A 17,872-nucleotide genomic window follows, 5' to 3' on the forward strand; every position below is an offset into this window, starting at 1 on the left:
TCATGGAAGACTACTCCTAAATACTTAAAACTATGTACTTGTTCAATCCTTCGACCATTTATAGACCACGTTCGAATTCTGGGACGTTTTGCGAAGGACATTATTTTGGTCTTTTGATAATTAATCGTAAGGAGGTTCTCTTGACAATATCCTGCCAAAGAGCGAAGTGCCCGTCGTAATCTAACAGGGGTCCTAGACAGTATCAGGGCATCGTCCGCATATAATAGTATAGATATTTTCTTGTTTGCCAATTGGGGTGGATGGGACTCTAATTTTTGTCTTTATACACTCTGCAGGACTGGTCCAGCTGATCTCTGAGCCCCTGCTTTAAAAAGAGTTCCAACCCAAAGCATCCTAAAAAAAAAAAAAAAGTGAACATGCTATCAAAAGATAGGCAGGCTTGGCCTCCTGGTGTCTAGTTGAATGAAGATCTCTCTGTCTCTCAGCTTCTGTGCAGACAGCCAAAGCCAGGCAGGTTGGGTCTGACAATATGCTTCATTTCATCTACCTGCAAAAGGCGCCCTGGCTCGCCTTCAATCATTTAAGCTCCCTTGCTCCCTGACACGCTTTTCCGCTGTCAGTAATTCTGCGAGCGCTCGCCGGGCACTTACTGCCATCACCAGAGGAAATACTGATGGCTTAAAGTGGGATCATTTCCTTCCTGACGGACAGCCGGCACCTGTGGGAGTTTTAATAGCCGTGTGGAGCGCCTGTCAGGAAGGCAGTGCAGGAGATGTGAGCAATCGCCCTGCAGTGAGGTGCTTGCAAGCTGTGAGAGCCTACTGGGAGAGCTGGGAATGGAGAATGAGCAAGAGAAAAGAAAAGAAAAAGGAAGAGGAGGAGTATATGCAGCTGCAGCAGCAGCAGAGGATTTATAAGAAATCTCTCTCTGGAGAGATCTGGGGAATGTAGCTGGGGAAATGTACCTCCCCTCTCTTTCTCTTTTAGGCTTCCCCATAATATATATCTTTTCTTATACACTCCCTCCTTAGCTCCTCTCCTTAGCATCCCTCCTTAGCTCCTCTCACTTGCCTGGAATTAAGTTGTCTTTCTTTGAGTGGCATGAATGAGAAATCCCAGTATAGATCAGAGATGCATTTAGGGCAGAGTTGAGGAACCTGTGACCTTCTGGGTGTCTTTGGACTTCCCTCAGTCCCAGCCAACATGGCAAAGGGACAGGGATGAGGGAAGTTGAAGCCCCATCAACACAAGGAGAGCCACACGCTCCCCATCTCTGATTTAGTGGTTCTCATTGCAGCCTTGGGTAGTTGTCGGCATTCCCATCAAAGAAATAGCTTGCATGGGATGACAAAATATTGGGAGGGGCATTAGGTCATACTCACTATTCCTACTATTGAAAGCACAATGACTTAGCTGAATTATGAAAGGATTGCACTGAGTCGGTTTCCTACAACTTGAGATGCAATAGGAGGATTTGGTAGTTATGTGGACCTCCATTTCCATTGGCACTCACCACTTGAGTTTGTTATTGAAAGGAATGGTACTCGACAGAGTAAGAAATATATCTGACAAATGTTAAAGAAATGTTTTTTCGTTTTTTTCTTCTGGTTTTTTTTGTACTTATATTTTCTCATATTTTTTCTGTATTTGTTATAAAACCAATAAAAATATATATTTTTTAAAAAAATGAAAGGAATGATACTCAAGGTGAATTGGAATCAAATGAATAGTTGAACTACTTTATAGGTTTTTAATGTGAAAGTTTCCATAGCCAGGATTATTATAGCAAAAGCTTACTTGGCAGGAACACTTCCCTTTTAATGTTTATTGAACAACTTTCCTGAGACTTTAGCAGTGTAGATGAGTCCTATACGGGGACATAAGTGTATTTTGTGCAGCACAACAGCCATTTGGGAAACAGCCTATTTTGGGGTGAACCTTTTGAGCCAAGTGAAAATAGATACGTACCAAGATACCAAGTTAAAATAGATGTAGCATGAATCTTTTTTTCGGCAGCCTGTGGTGCAATGGGTCAGTGTGTCTGGCTGTTAACCAGAAGGTTGGTGGTTTAAGCCCATCCAGTGACATTTGTGGGCACGATTCATGCATTGCAGGGGGTTTGGCTAGATGACCCTTGGGGATACCTTCTAACAATACAATTCTATGATTTCTAATTGTCTGGGGAGGGCAGTCATTGAAGTTCACCATCTGGCAGGTAGGGCATAGCCACCACTGCTTCTGTATTCCTGCCGTTTATCCAGGTCATAGGAGGGAACGGGAGGCAGGCGAAGAAGAAAAACGCCTGTTCATGGTGCCAGTTCTCAGTTTTGTGCAGCAAAGAGGCCTGGAATTGGGCCCATTGCTGTTGCATTCTGCCAGCAGGGCTGACCCCAACCCCCTGTCCCATTTGGGGGTTTTCTGCTGGCTACTGCATAATCTCCAGTGGTGATTCCAATAGCTCCTGCCTGCTGTTTGGGCAGATGTATTGGGTTTCCCCCTGCTGACTTCCCATAGTGGTGGAGGCTGGTAGACCCAGAGAAGGCTGCTGCAAAACACCTCACCCTCATCCAAACCACCTCTAATATTGCTCTGCCCAATACTGGAAGATTTTTCCTGTTAAACATGTAATAATATTACAGCATTACTTTGCTAAGCTGCCTTTTCTTAATAAAATAAAATAAACTAGCAGCAGAACAGTCACGGAGCATCATTTAAATCTGTAAAACATCAGAGCAGTCAATTAAAAAGCCTTGAGGTCTGTTTGTTTTTTTAAGGTTTTAACTTGTCACCAAAAGGTCAGCAGAGAAAGTGCCCCCTGAATCTGTTCGGGGAGGTCATTGCAAAGATGGTTCATCATCAGTGAAAAGGCCTGCTCCTCTCTGACAGCCACCCGCCTTCCCTCACAAGCCTGGGGAGAAGAGCCTCAGAAGATTACTACAAAGGTCAGGCAGGCTTCCATGAGAGCAGACTGTCCTTTACGTAGCATGCCCTAAGCTTGCTTAGGGCTTTCAAGCAGCTTTGTATTCAAGGACTCACCTGGTCGCCATGGGCGACACGGAATTCCATGCAGGCGAGTACATGTAAATTCCATGCTGGCAAGCTTAATGGGCTGGCGGAGGAGGGCCTGAGCACCCATGTCCCTCCTCTGGACCCAGGTAAGAGGTGTCAGAGGAGGGAAATCCCCTTCCTTCATGATCAGTGTAGAAATGCAGCAGCAGCTGTTGGAGGATATAAAGGGCCCCCAGTTCCCTTCCTTCCCTGACAGGCTTGGCAGGCTAGTACATTTTTTGCAAAGTAGTGACACTTCTGGGCTTTTCTCGCAATGTTGCTTTAAAGGTTCAAACCAGCACTTTGAATTGAGCCTAAAACAAACTGGTATAACCAGTGTGCCCTTGGAAAAATTACGGGTGAGGTATGTTCAAACCAGCATGCCTGTGTTAATCTTGCAGCCATGTATTCAACCAGCTGAAAATCCAAACCATCTTTTAACATGAGCATGTTACAGTAGATGAGTGTAGCTGCTACCAGAGCACAGATAGTGGCAGCCAGTGTGTGTGTGTGTGTGTGTGTGTGTGTGTGTGTGTGTGTGTGTGTGCGCGCGCACACACACACACACACAAACACACACAAGGGAAAGGAATCCCTTCTGTTTTTCTTGTTTGTGGGGATTTTTGACTAGTATTTCCTGCTGTGTATAAATATGAGATTACATTAAGAGAGTGGTTTACATGTGCATAGTTTGTGCTTCTGCTAGTGACTCTGTGTACTGCTTAACTGTTGCTTTGTGGTGTGTGTGTGTGTGTGTAATTTCTTAAGAAGAAGAAGAGTTTGGATTTGATAACCCGCTTTATCACTACCCGAAGGAGTCTCAAAGCAGCAGGCCCGGCTCTAAGGGGTAGTCTTGGTGGCGTGGGGCGCCAGGGCGCCGGGCCAGCAGGAGGGCAGTGCGCGGCAAAGCCGCGCTGCGCCCGCCCGCCAGGGCGGGGGGGGGCGGAGTAATCTCCGCACCAGGACGCCCGACTGGCTTGATACGCCCCTGCAAAGCAGCTAACATTCTAACTCTCATCAGCTAACTCTCATCAGCTGCAGCCAACATGACCAATGGTCAGGGATGATGGGATTTGTAGTCCAACAACAGCTGGATGGTCAGAGCTTCCCCATTGGTGATTTGTACGCAACAATAAATTTTTTTGTGCCATGGGTGTGTCAGGAACAACTTTGCATAGCAGAGTTTCTTTGAATCTCTTTTTGTATTTTAGTATCGCACACCTGCAAGCCTGCTTGCAGCGTCAAACATCTTAACCTTCCCAAAGCTGTCAGTTTATCAGGCAGGGCATCTTATTTTGACAGGGTCAGAGAGCAAAAGTCACACTGTTTTTAAAAGCAAGACATAGGCTGATCTGGAATATGTCAGCTGCTGTTGTGGAAATGTTAAGGCTGAGGTTAAGGAAATGTTGTGGTGCTGCAGGGTGAGGAGGGGAGAGGTTTCTTTCAGTGGAACTGTATGGCTAAGATTTAAAAGACCAATGGTGTGATAGTCCACATTTAGCTATTCTTCTATTTTCACAAACAGATTCTCATTCTCTCTCTCTCTCTCAGTTTCTTTCAGTATACAGTGGTACCTCAGGTTAAGAACTTAATTCGTTCTGGAGGTCTGTTCTTAACCTGAAACTGTTCTTAATCTGAGGTGCCACTTTAGCTAATAGGGCCTCCTGCCACCGCCGTGCAATTTCTGTTCTCATCCTGAAACTAAGTTCTTAACCCGGGGTACTATTTCTGGGTTAGCGGAGTCTGTAACCTGAAGTGTCTGTAATCCAAGGTACCACTGTAATCAACTTCTTTTAAAATTGAGTTTCCTCACCTGAAGAATTATGATTTCAGGTAATCACTCTTTAAGACGTTTGTTCAAATGGCTATATTATACATTGAAGAATTACGTACATCACTTCTAATTTAAACTTGTGCAGATTCAGACTTTATTGTTCCTTGCCTAACATTGATGGGCACTAGATATTGCTGGACTTCAGCACCCCTGACCATTGAACATTTTGGCTAGAGCAAGCTGGAGTCTTAAGAGCATCTGGAGGGCTACCGGATTCTCACCCCGATTTATAGGGTGGGCTGTAAACCAGCATATGTTAATTGCCACTCTGGAATTCCATTTCTCCAATTAACTGCTCTGGAAATGAATATGTGGCTATTCCCCCTACAGCATTTGGTCAAATACCGGTACATGTGGCCTTAATGCTGTGAGCTTCCTCATGTGATGACTGAAGCAGAAAGCACTGGTCTGCGCACTGTAGTTAGACAGTGAAATCATGACTCTCCCAGCCATGAACTGTGCATTGGGACTGCTAAAGTAGATATAGTCATGGCACACACTTCTGCAAAGCCCCAAGGATATTACTCCTCCTTCACGCTCTGGAATCTCAATAAGCTGTGTAAACAAGAGAAGATTAGGGAAGGGTTTAAACCTGGGCTGAGCAAACAGTGAGATTTCTGACCTGTGAGAAGCTATTGGTGGGTGGGAGGGTGGTTGCCTCAAAGCCAGGGCCTCCAATTAAAAAGAACAAAATGATTTCTTATTGATAGATTGCAATAAGCTCCGGTCTTGAGTTACGTCCCTTTACATCTCATGGAGCCACAGTTAAGGCACATATATAAATGTCGTATTCCTGGAAAGCATAGGACTGCATCAGTCAAGTTTCTATGGGAAGCTGCCCAGTTCATTGTATGAGTATCAACAGCAAGAGCTCCCAGGTGAGCATATAATACATTTTGTGTTATCATGTTTTGTCCTTGCAACAAACATTCTCATGCACCTCCTATCTGATCCATTCACCTTTTCAGCACACATTGGTCAGTCATGGCAGTGGAGGCTGGTCCTTTAGGGAGAATGAGGCATTGCCCTACCAACTTCAGTCGGTCCTGTCTTATTACTTACATTCAATGGGGGGGGAGTGGCCCTGGCTTTCAGCTTCCTCCTCCTTAGTCTCAGGTTTACCCTTGTAGAACGCATCAGGGAGGAACAGGGGGACCAAATGCAATTAGTTGCCTGTGCCTGTTTTGGCAGAGGGACGGGATGCCCTGCTCAAGTCCCTTGCAATATAGCATCCCAGAGGAGATGTCTCTCTGGAACTATAAACACTTCTTTTAGGAGGAGAGGGTATTGCCAGCTGCTGGTTGAGTCTGTTTTCAGTGTTTCAACATTTTATTGTGTTCTGGTTGCCGTGACATTAATACAGCTGTTGTTGTAAAAATGCCATTAGCTGACGCAAGAGTGTTAAACTGAGAAGCAGGTTGAAAATATTTAAGTAAGCAAATAAATACATTGATCTTGAACCAGGAAAGCTGCCTGATAGACTCTGTGATCACGGGCTTGCTTTATCTGTCTAAATGCCACTTGATACCTGCCAACCGGAGGTAGCAGGGGTATTGCTGCTGCTGCTGTTGTTTCATTTATTTTATCTCTTTTACATTGTATTGTCACAACAACTCTGTGAGGTGGGTTAGAATGAGCAATAGGTGAAGAAGTAGGGATTTGAACATGGGTGTATAGTTGGATGCTCTAAACCAGTGATGGCAAACCTATGACACGCGTGTCAGACGTGACACACAGAGCCCTCACTGCTGGCAGGTGCCCCATCAGCCCATTCGCGCTGTTGTTGTCCCCCCCCCCCCAATTTGTTCTCCCGCTCCTCCTCATGCTACAGCTTGTCTCCGCTGTGTTAAAACCCGGATCCTTTTTTGTTGTTGCTGGTAGCCAGAGATTGGTTTTTTAACCCTTTCTGTGTTGTTGTTTCTGGCGCTTTGGCAGACGATGATTGGGTGTAACAGCGTTCATTTTTTAGCCCGTTCTGTGCTGGTTTTTTGGGCGCTTTGGCAGACTATGTCAGTGCTTCTTGTTAGTTCCAGCAAAGGTATTATTCGTCATTTATTTCTGTTCTCTTCCCCCCCAAAAGCGCAGCAGCTTTGGGACACCCCCCCCAAAAGCAAAGCAACTTTTGCACACACCCCAAATAAACCTCCCAAACGTTGGTCAGCAGCTCCTCCCAAAAAGCTCAACAACTCTGGGCACTTTGTGATAAATAAGGGGTTTTTGGTTTGGTTTGGTTAAATAATTCGTTTTTGATTTATTAAAGACAGTTATATATTACAATTATACATTTTTGTTATTTAAACTATAAATATCACAAAATTATGGGTTTTTTTTTCTTGAAGTGACACACCACCCAAGTTATGCTCGGTTTTTTGGCGAACTTTGACACACCAAGCTCAAAAGGTTGCCCATCACTGCTCTAAACAGAGCAAACTACAACATTTTTTTTTTAAATATCTTATTTCAGCACTAAGCAGCACGGCACTGAGACAGAGCCAAAGCCCCTGTCTGCCCTTTTAAGACTAACCAGTGACTTCTCCAGCCCTCCTGACTCCAGCAGTGGGTTGGAGGAATCCTTTTGCTCCAAATAAGCAGACCGGGGGGGGGGGGGCTTTATCTCCATCTTGGTGTTGTGGTGCTTAGAGCTGAGACTGGAGATAAGCCCCATGACAGCTCTTTAAGAGTAAAAGACAGTATTTCTTCCCACACCACTACTGTGAGGGCTGGTGGGTCACTTCCTGCAGCTTGGTGGCCAGATGTGGCTTGCGCTCTATAGGTCAGCCACAGGGCTGTCTTAAGCATATGCAGCGCCGGGGTGCAAAGATCCACCCGGCGCCCCCCTCGGTTGCCCAGTCCCAGGTGCGCAGGAGGGCGGAGCTGGCCGGATGCCTCAGCGTCTCGCTGGCTCGGTCGCCCCCGAACTCGTGATGCAGAGCCGCTCGCAGCAGAAGAGCCCACTGTGGCGCTCCGACTGACGGGCGGGCTCTTCCCTGGACTCAACTCTTGGGCCCCGGACTCTCAGCCTGGCGCCTCTGAGAGCCTGGCACCCGGGTGCCCCGGACCCCTAGCGCCTATGGGTAGAGTTCAGCCACTCATTCTCTAACCACAACACCACACTGACTGGTAGGACCAGTGCAACTCATACTGAGAGAGAATTTCTCGCCTACAGCCATCAAGGGAGCTTCCCAGCTCACCTGGGTTTTCGATCTGATGTTCCCCACCATCAAATTCAATAAGGAGTGGCTGCAACTGACCAGTTGTCATTTGGTTCTGCTTGCAAAGTTGTCATGCTGTGCACACATACATGCACAGTCTGAATGATCTATATAGCCTATACCATGTTGCACAACAATTCTATATCCATGCTTTGCTTGCAGAGGAATGGGGTTTCCCTTGCCAAAAAAAATCACTTTGCTATATGACCAGATGCTGCATAAACGAATTAGCTGCTTGCAGCAAAATAAAATGTCATTGTAGGTGATAATGAACCGCTCTAAAATGTCAGTGTGTATATAGCTTTGCTGTGTCTGCCTAAATAAATAAATAAGCCTTCTTTTTTCTTCTTTTTTGGTGCTGAACCTATGTGTCCTCCTATGTGTGCAACGATCTGTTAATTAAAAACTGGGGGGGGGGGAGAAACTAGCATAGTGCAGCCAGCAAAGCATTTCATCTTAGTTCCCAGTTCTTTACTTTCAGGTTTCCATGGACTTAAAGAGTGCAACAGCGAGCACGAAATGAACAAATGGGTTTCTGTTGCAGCCTCCACTTTGTGCAGAGACTGAATAGAGATGTCGCTGTTGTGTCTGAGACAAAACGGCAATTGCAGAACATTTAATGTACTTTTAAAAAATAAAAATGCTTGCAACGTTTTGCAGTTCACTATCCTCTCAGTATTCCTGGAGAAGGTTGTGGATAATAGCATTACTCCTGTTTCATAGATGAGATATTATAGAGCTTTTTACGTTTCTGATGATATTTTATTTTATTATGTTTGAAGAGAGCTCATACAATGTGGTGTTGAGTGTTGAGATTGGCCTAGGAGGACTTAGGATGGGGAACCTCAGGCTGAATGCGGCCCTCTAGGGTGCTTTGTCTGGCCCTTGGATTTTCCCCAGGCCACACCCCTCAATGGGCCTCCTTTTTACCCTCCTCGGGTGCTTTTGCCTCATTAGAATGAACTCTGACCATTCTTCTGGATTGCCCAGGAGGGAGGGTGAGATTTGAGTACAAAGGTAAAATGAACATGGGTTGCTCCCTATATGTTTGCTTCTGGCATATGGCCCTCTTAAGGTTGCCTAGAAGTGAATGATGCTCTCCAGTTGAAAAGGGTTCCCTACTCCTTCCATATGGTTTTGTGGTTATGCTCCTGGTTTATCATGCGTTTTTCTTTGTTTGCTGCATGTTGTACAGACAAGCATGGTACTTCACCTTGCAGTGAATAAGGGAATATGGGAGAGGTCCAGGGCGCCATTTTGATGGTCATATAGGCATCACTCTGGTCTCTGTCTTTGCCCCTTCCCTCTTCTCCAGTGTCTTTCTCAATGCTTCTTCAATGGCAACAATATCTTATGGTTGAAATGGTAGAGTTGGAGGGGTCTTGTAGGCTAAGCAGACTAGTTTCCCGCTCAGTGCAGGAGACCCAGAACGAGAGCATCCCCTACAGTTGTCCACCGAACAAATTCCATGTGAGAAATCATTGGGAAAGGAATTGAAAGTAAAGTTGCCAATATTGTAACACCGTTATACAAATCTTTGGTACCAGCACATTTGGAATACTGTGTGCATTTCTGGGTGCCACACCTTGAGACAGATAGTGCAGAGCAGGGATACTTTAAATGTAAATATGTGCATTTAATGTAATAGGGGGCCAAGTGGTCCGGATTAAAACAGTGAGAAGGCAAAGTAGCCAGTATTGTTTTATGGAATACCTTTTTTTCACTTCCTCTTTCTGATTTTACCCCTCCCCCCTTTTTTTTCTACAGAAGGACATGTCATTGAAGCCACAAGAGAGAAAGGAAAAATGGGAGAGACATCCAGGAAAGAAACCCAGAGAATCTGAACACTGTGTGTCAGCTGAGCCAAGCGAAAATGGCCACAATAACGATGCCATGAGTTCGGGGAGAGAGACGGATCGAGGGAAGGAGAGGGTGAAGAAGAAAATCCCCTTGAAAATCCACACTCAGGTAGGACAAAGGTTATCTCCCACCTTTGGTGCGGGTGGTTCCTTGGGGGGGGGGAGGCAAGTGTTAATATTGTTGTTATTTGCTTTGGACTTACTGCTATTAATATTTTTTTGGGGTGTAATATTATTTGCATTGAACTTAAGATTAATACAGAATGGTCCAGATGTTTGTGGGTGTGTCACACTCAGGGAAATTGTGGACCTTAGGCTTGTTTCGTTTGAGTTGCGTTCCCCAGGTTCTGGTCCTCAGACGTTGCTGAACTAGACCTCCCATTATACCTGAACATTATCCATGCTTACTAGGGCTGTTGAGAGTTGGGAGCCCACATCATCTGGAGTGCCACAAGACCTCCACCCCTGCTTTAGAAAAGTGTTCATTTCAAGAATTAAGTGGGGTGGGGTGCGGTGGGGGTTACAATTTTGGTATTTGCCATTTTGTCTCTCTGCTGGCTTAGTTTCACTGGTGTACCTGAACATATCTGACGCAAATTATCTCAGTTGTTTCTTGTGGTTTACCTTTAAAAAAAAAATGGCGGTGTTTGTGGCCTGGCTGTGGCTTTCAAAGTTCCAAATGTGAAATCCACCATATACCTCTTGCTGCCTGTGGAGAACCAGACTGTAGGTAGTTGCCAATGCAATGAAGCGGAGTCAAATTCTAGGAAGGAAATTGAAGCATCTGCATTGTCTCCTGCTTCATTTCAGGACCAATTCAGGCAGCTGGTGCGTATCTTTGAAGCTCTTCACAGTTTGGGACTAGGATATTTGATAGTTTAGCCTGCCTTTGAGTTGAGATCATTGTCAGTGGCCCTCCTTCTGGGAAAGAGCCTTCTTGGTGGTGTTCCTCCAGAGGCTTGCCTTTTTTTCTTCTCCTGTGTCATTTTCTGAGGTATTTAATTGTCAGTCTCCTGTGTCTAGTAATTTGAAGCTGCCCCCACATCTAGTGGTTTTACTGTGGTTTTTTTTCTTTTGCCTTGATTATGATTGCTTATGGTTGCTAATTTTTATATTATTACCCCTCTTGAAATTATGTTTTTTTGTTGTTGTAAGCACTCTTGGGGAAACGCTGCTTTTGTTGTTGGGGAAGGAAGAATGGAAGGGAAGGGTATGAATATTTTGTAATACAATACCGGTAGAATTGTATCCTACTCAGAACAGACCTGTTGCAGTTAAGAAACAGAGCTGGCTTACGTTCCTCAATTTCAACAGGTCTACTCTGATTAGAACTTTATTGTTTTTATTTGTTAAATTTATTGGTCACTTTTTTTACCACTGCAATTCAAAGCGACAGAGCATTTTAAGCAAAAAACTAACACATGGACATAAACACACCCCCACCCACCACCCACCACCACCCACACATGTAATGTATATATACATCTGTGTGTAATGTATGTATATATACATACATTAAAACCAGCATTGAAAACAACAACAATTAAAACATCCCACCCATGCGTAAAGGACCTAGATAGGTAAAAGCCAAAGACTGCCTAAAGATATGTAACAAGTGCGCCAGGCAAGCCTACATTAAAGTAGACAGGTAACAACTTACAAAAAGGATCAATAAACCTTTATTATATAAACCTTTATCATAATCACGTTAGATTTTCTTTTGTGAATGAAATAAAATGGTTTCGACCAGTTTATAATAGCAAAATATCAAATATATGGTGTATTTAAACAAGGCTTAGATCAACTCCTCAGATTGAACAGATTGAACCCCTGTCCAGGGGTTCAGTGCCTGGCACCCAGAAACTCATGACACAGGGGAGTCTGGCACCCACAAACTCATGACATTTCACTTCCTTGCAGCCTAAGGAAAGCTGTTTATTGGCAGAACACAGGAAGAAACTGAAAGAAACAGGGTGATGAGGAGGTCTAAGGGTGAAGTCTTGCTCCTGCCCATCATAATATTGGACAGATTACTACAGGGTGTTGAAAGGGGTTATTTTTAACTATTAAGTGAGAAACAGCAGCCATCGTCTAGGCCAGAAGTGTTTTCCCTTGATGACCCCCGCCATGTTGAAAAGTGTGTGTATTTGCAAGGTGTATCCTGTTCTGTCCAGAAATGCACCGTGCTAGATAAAGCCAGCTCTAGATCTTTTCTAAATAAATTGAATAAAACCACTTAACCCACTGAAAGATATATTTCAAAAAATGAATATTAAGGGGAGCCCTGCCTCTTGTAAAGCAAGGTAGCTAATGGTGTCATGTCCTCCATTGTGACATGTCTCCCTGCTGAGTGACTTGGCTGAGGACTTTGGGAAGAGCAACTATTTGTGGATAGTTCAGGTGGTGATTTTTGGCAACACAAGTATTTTTTCCGGTGCTATGAAGAAAAATTATTCATCTAAAGTGTAAGTAGAATTCCTAATTCTTTCTGCATTCTGCTTCTTTGGCTGTCCCTCAAAATTTAGAAACATAGGGAACCAGGTCATGGTTAGATTAACTTTTAAAGATTGTCCTCAGGGCCACCTTAGATGCTTTGAGGGAAATGGCTTGCCTTCTCCCTTGTGGGCATCATCACAAGAAGGGCATCTCCCACTTTTGGAGGGTTCTTTGACAAGATGCCCTCCTCTGTGGGTTCAACTGCATGTGGGAGCTACCAATGAAAAGGCCCGTTTTCATGTTGGATATAACCTGTGGGAACTTGCTGGTAGGGATGTGGGAGAAATATGATTCACTTGGCATTTAAAGGCAAGCCTAGCTAGTTCATACCTTCCAAAACCATACACAAATTGAAACACAGCCACCCCTCAAAATTCGTGTTTCTCTAAATCTTGGAATGCAGTTCTCTGGCCATGCAATGTGTACAAAATGTCTACATTAGTGAAACTAATGTTTAAAAATGCATTTTACAGGGGGAAACCGCTTTGCAAATGCTGTATCTGATTAGGCAAAATTGCATACAATTATTATCAGGAGAAGTTTGCACTAAAATGCTGCTGGATTTTCACTTAAAAAAAAAGAAAAAGAATTCAAATTGGTGTGGAAATGTGGGGGTCCAAACTTAAGAATGGAAAAATAAGAAACAGAGAAACCAAACCTGACAGGTTTGTCCATCCCTGCTTAGAAGCTGTTGAGTCTTAAGAACCTGCTCAAAGCAGTATCTGCACTGCTGGGTGCAACTGCAACGCCCCGACGGATGTGAGCGTGTGTGTGGTGTGGTTAACAAACACAATTTTCGTATGCTTTCTGTGATTCGACTTTCTCCTGTGTGGTGCCTGGCGGGGAATTTAGAGCTGCAAAGAGAGAGAGAGAGGCAAGGAGTGCTGGAGAATGTGAGAGGCATACCGATTTGGGCTGTTCCCCCTCTCCCCTCCCGCCCCTGCCTGCTTGAGGCCTCCAGCCGTTTCCCCCATGCATTCAAAATTTGACAATGCATTTAACAAACTCCTGAGATGGCAGTAGTCTAGCCTGCCAGTCATACACAATGGGGGCTGCCCCAGCAGCCTTTGCTTGAACTAACATGTTTGTTCAAAGCTAAGGAGGTGAAGAGAGAAAAGCACCAGGGGGGTGGCAGGCCATTTATCACTTACAGCTGCTCATCTGGGATGTTTGCAGGGGGAACTTGGTGCTCAGTCATCAGCTTGATAGTTCCATGGCCGCAGCAGCATTTGTATTGCTAACAGCAAAGGTTTCCTCACTTGCTGTTCCTGATAAGAGAGAAAAGCTGGGCTAAAATAGCCTCCAGAAATCCTCCACTTTATCTGTGGGTAGAGAAACTGGTGGGTGGGGGAGGGGGAGATATTTTTACTTACATTTTTTTTATATAAAATTAGTACGATAGTTTTTTTAAGAGGTGGGGGAAGGAGCAAAGGAAGGAAAGAGGTATGGACCTGGATTGCAAATGCGTTTTGTCTCACAGAAATATTTTTACACACACAGCCTGTGGGGGCCACATTCCCTTCTGGGCAACTTTCCAGGGGCCACATGCTGTTGGTAGGCAGATCTCCCTTTGTTTCAGTGTTTCCCTTCTTGAACTAATTGGGGAAGAGGATGGAGACCAAACTAAAATTAATTGGCTCTGCCTGGCTCTGGCAACACCTATTATTGAGTCACATCCACACCATACCTTTAAAGTACAATTAACACACTATTAAAGCGCATAGCTTCCTCCAAATAATAATGGGAACTGTAGTTTACTGCCTCACAGAGCTCCATTTCTCACCACTCTCAATGAACTACAGTTGAGAAAAGCTATGTGGTTTAAATGCATTTTACATGCATGGTGTAATTGTGACCTTGTTCTCTTTCCCTTCGGCCCTACCAGTCTCAATGGGAACCAGCCAGCCCTAAACTTAGGCCTCATTCTAGGGCAGGCATCCCCAAACTGCGGCCCTCCAGATGTTTTGGCCTACAACTCCCATGATCCCTATCTAAGAGGACCAGTGGTCAGGGATGATGGGAATTGTAGTCCAAAACATCTGGAGGGCCGAAGTTTGGGGATGCCTGTTCTAGGGCATTATGCATGTGGAAAATGGTGGTTACAATCGCCGATAAAGAAAACTGAAAATAGTCTATGAAACTGCTCTCTATTTTCACGTAAACAGTACTCCACACTGCAACATTTTGTTGCAGATCCCACTTGGTTTATATATACACCAGAACTTCATCAGGCTTGCCAATGGGGTTTTTCTTACATGTTTTTAAAGTGGGTTTTCCATCTGGTTGGTTTTCACCCTGAAGCACACTTTAAAAACAGCAAGCAAGCTGGTGGAGGCAAATCTCTGAGACTAGCTTTCTCCCTCCCAATTTAGACACTCTGCCTGATTTGAGAAACATGCAGCTGCTGCTGGCACCCTTTCTGCCCTTTTCGCTTCTCCTTGACTGCTCCTCCTGCAGTTAAGCATCCTATATAGAACTGTAAATGCAGCCCGGCAGGAAAGAAAGTCCTGGCTAAGCTAATGAAGTTCAGCTTAAATGTAAAGTCAAGCGGAATGGAGGAAAGGGAAAGTGGGAAATAGTGTTGTTCCAACTTCCTCCTTCAGCTCTATGTACTTTTTAGTGGAGAAAAAGACAACTTCTGTAAGCACCTCCTGACCAAGGGGGCAGAGAAGGACCTCAGGGAATTTGTGTACTCCAGGGGAAGACCTCAAGGGCCCTATTGCTCCCATAGCCACTCTTTTGGTGACCCCCTGCTTTAAAGGTAAAGGTAAAGGGACCCCAGACCATTAGGTCCAGTCGTGACCGACTCTGGGGTTGCGCGCTCATCTCGCATTATTGGCCGAGGGAGCCGGCATATAGCTTCCAGGTCATGTGGCCAGCATGACAAAGCCGCTTCTGGCAAACCAGAGCAGCACATGGAAACGCCGTTTACCTTCCTGCTGTAGCGGTTCCTATTTATCTACTTGCATTTTGACGTGCTTTCGAACTGCTAGGTTGGCAGGAGTTGGGACCAAGCAACGGGAGCTCACCCCGTCACAGGGATTCGAACCGCCGACCTTCTGAGAGCCAGTGTGGTGTAGTGGTTAAGAGCAGTAGACTCGTAATCTGGGGAACCGGGTTCGCGTCTCCGCTCCTCCACATGCAGCTGCCGGGTGACCTTGGGCTAGTCACACTTCTCTGAAGTCTCTCAGCCTCACTCACCTCACAGAGTGTTTGTTGTGGGGGAGGAAGGGAAAGGAGATTGTTAGCCGCTTTGAGACTCCTTAGGGTAGTGATAAAGCGGGATATCAAATCCAAACTCCTCCTCTGATCAGCAAGCCCTAGGCTCAGTGGTTTAACCACAGCGCCACCTGGGTCCCACCCCCTGCTTTAAAAACTAGCAAATTGCATCTGATGAAGTGGAGTGAATAGCCCACAAAAGGTTATGCCATAGCAAATTTGTTAGTCCTGTGAGTTTCATTCAAGAAAAGTATGGTCCTATTTGGTTGCAGTGGTGTCCAAACTTTTTTCAAAGAGGGCCAGATTTGATGAAGTGAAAGGCCATGAGGGCCAACCAAAGTTTTTTTAAGGATTGAAGTTGTTGAGGTTTTTTTTGGATTTTACCCACGAAATAAACTGCCACGGGGGCCAAATTAGGTCCCCGAAACAGACTTTGGACATGCAAGTTCAGAGCTTTCAAAATGGCACCCAGCAATATGCCTGTTTCAGGGGGGCCGAGGAGGGTGATGTTCTCCATTGTTAAGTTCTTAGCTCAGCCTGAAAGCCGCTGCCACATGCTCTGAAGTCACAGATGGCTCTCTCCTGTTTGTTCCTAGTAATCTGCAAGGCACAGAGAATTCGCAGCTGCCTAAGAAACCACTGGGGAGCCCCAGCACAAAGTGTTGAAATGGGCAATACAGTATTTAGTCATTAGGGCCGCTCATCTAAAGAACTAAAATAAGGCTCATTTCAATCAATAGCAATCTGTTTGCACTGTCAGGAACTAATTTAAAAATCTGCTTTAAGTCCCGGTTAGGCATTTTGATGCCGAAAGCAGAATACAAAGTGCAGGGGAACTGTTGGGCACGGTGCGGCGCTGGCAGCAGGCAGGGAGTTAGAAAACAACCGAGTAAGGGGGAAACCCTGTCATTTTAACAGAGCTTATCCTGGTGTGTTAAAGCTTCTTACTGCCAGCCCTGAGCACACAGCTCTGCGGCACGTCTGTGGGGAAAAAAGAAGCAAGCGATGCTCGGCTTGCTAAATACATGGTTCTTCCTTGTTTAAGCATTTGTTTGAAGGGGTGGGACAGCAACATTGAGAGGAATAGCAACAGGTACAGGTTGCCTAGAGGCAAAGGGGGCTGTTCGCATTGCCGTCCATTATGGAGGTAACTTTCATTCATTCATTCATTCTTTTTTAAAAAGAATATTTTCTAGAATTTGAGCTATAAGGCAAAATGTACGTGCACTATTTTTTTCATTTTTTTTCTGAGAAACTATCCTGCTGCCTCCCCCACTTTCATTGTTTTAATTTGTCGTCACCCCCTAGAGATACACACACACACACACACACACACCCATAGCTGTTTGCTTCTGGAGATGGCATTTCAGGGGCTAAGGGTTCTCCCTGCTACACATCTGGGCCTACCACATCCATTTTCCCCATGCTAGAGAGTAGCATGGTTGCTAAGCAACCCCTTTCTGGGCCTTGTGCCTCCTGTCAGGTTAGACAAGGGAGTTGGGAAATTTGAAAGTTAGGGCCCCATCTGTCAGGCATCCTTTCCCGTACCTGAGTTCTAGTTCTAGACAGGATTGAATAATTGCTAGCTTTAAAAAAAAAACAGAATGGAGAGCAGCTGTGTTGACTTTACCCCAATAGCCTTTGGTGCAACATCAGATCTCTTTTGTACCTACCACTGTATAACCTAGTGAACAGCACAATCTTACGTATATTTACTGAGAAGTCCCTTTGTGTCCTGTGCTCCCTTATAATAGAGGACCCACAGACACAGCCCAGACTAGCCCAAGACATTTTGCTGCCTGAGGTGAAACAGAAAATGTCCACACACATTACCCCCTCTCCATCCTTTTTTTAATGTATTTGTTCAGTGTTGTCGAGCACGAATTGGACCTGATTATTTCAAAAGTCTGTTCCAACCCTAAAATGCTTTAATTCCAATCAGAGCGAAAGCCCCAGAACTTTACAAATTAACTGCAGTTTGAGGAACTTGCAAATGAGAATTTTTACTTGGGTAAAAAAAGGACTCATTATGGTTCAGAGGAGCTTGCCCCCAGGAAAGTGTGCATAGGATTTGGTTGTTTCTGGGGATTTAAAAGAAAACCTCAACCTCCCCAATGACCAAACCCAGACACATGACTTTATCCAGAGCATCCTGGGAACTGTAGTTTGTTAAGGGTGCTGAGAATTGTAGCTACAGTTCCCAAGATTCTTTGGGTAAAGTAATGTGCTTTAGATGTATGGTG

At 44.9% G+C, this 17,872-nt stretch overlaps 1 protein-coding gene across 23 annotated transcripts in view; it reads left to right on the forward strand.

Moving 5' to 3' along the window:
* FBRSL1 (fibrosin like 1) overlaps positions 1 to 17,872 on the forward strand; it is a 791,192-nt gene that overhangs the window by 222,830 nt on the left and 550,490 nt on the right. For all 23 annotated transcript variants that reach the window (XM_060269604.2, XM_060269610.2, XM_060269606.2 and 20 more), the window contains exon 2: positions 9,823 to 10,023. In XM_060269604.2, coding sequence (XP_060125587.2) covers positions 9,823 to 10,023 — 201 coding nt within the window. The remainder of the gene's footprint in view (positions 1 to 9,822; positions 10,024 to 17,872) is intronic.

Source organism: Zootoca vivipara, chromosome 16, assembly GCF_965207765.1.
Source record: "Zootoca vivipara chromosome 16, rZooViv2.hap1.1, whole genome shotgun sequence".
NCBI lineage: Eukaryota > Metazoa > Chordata > Lepidosauria > Squamata > Lacertidae > Zootoca > Zootoca vivipara.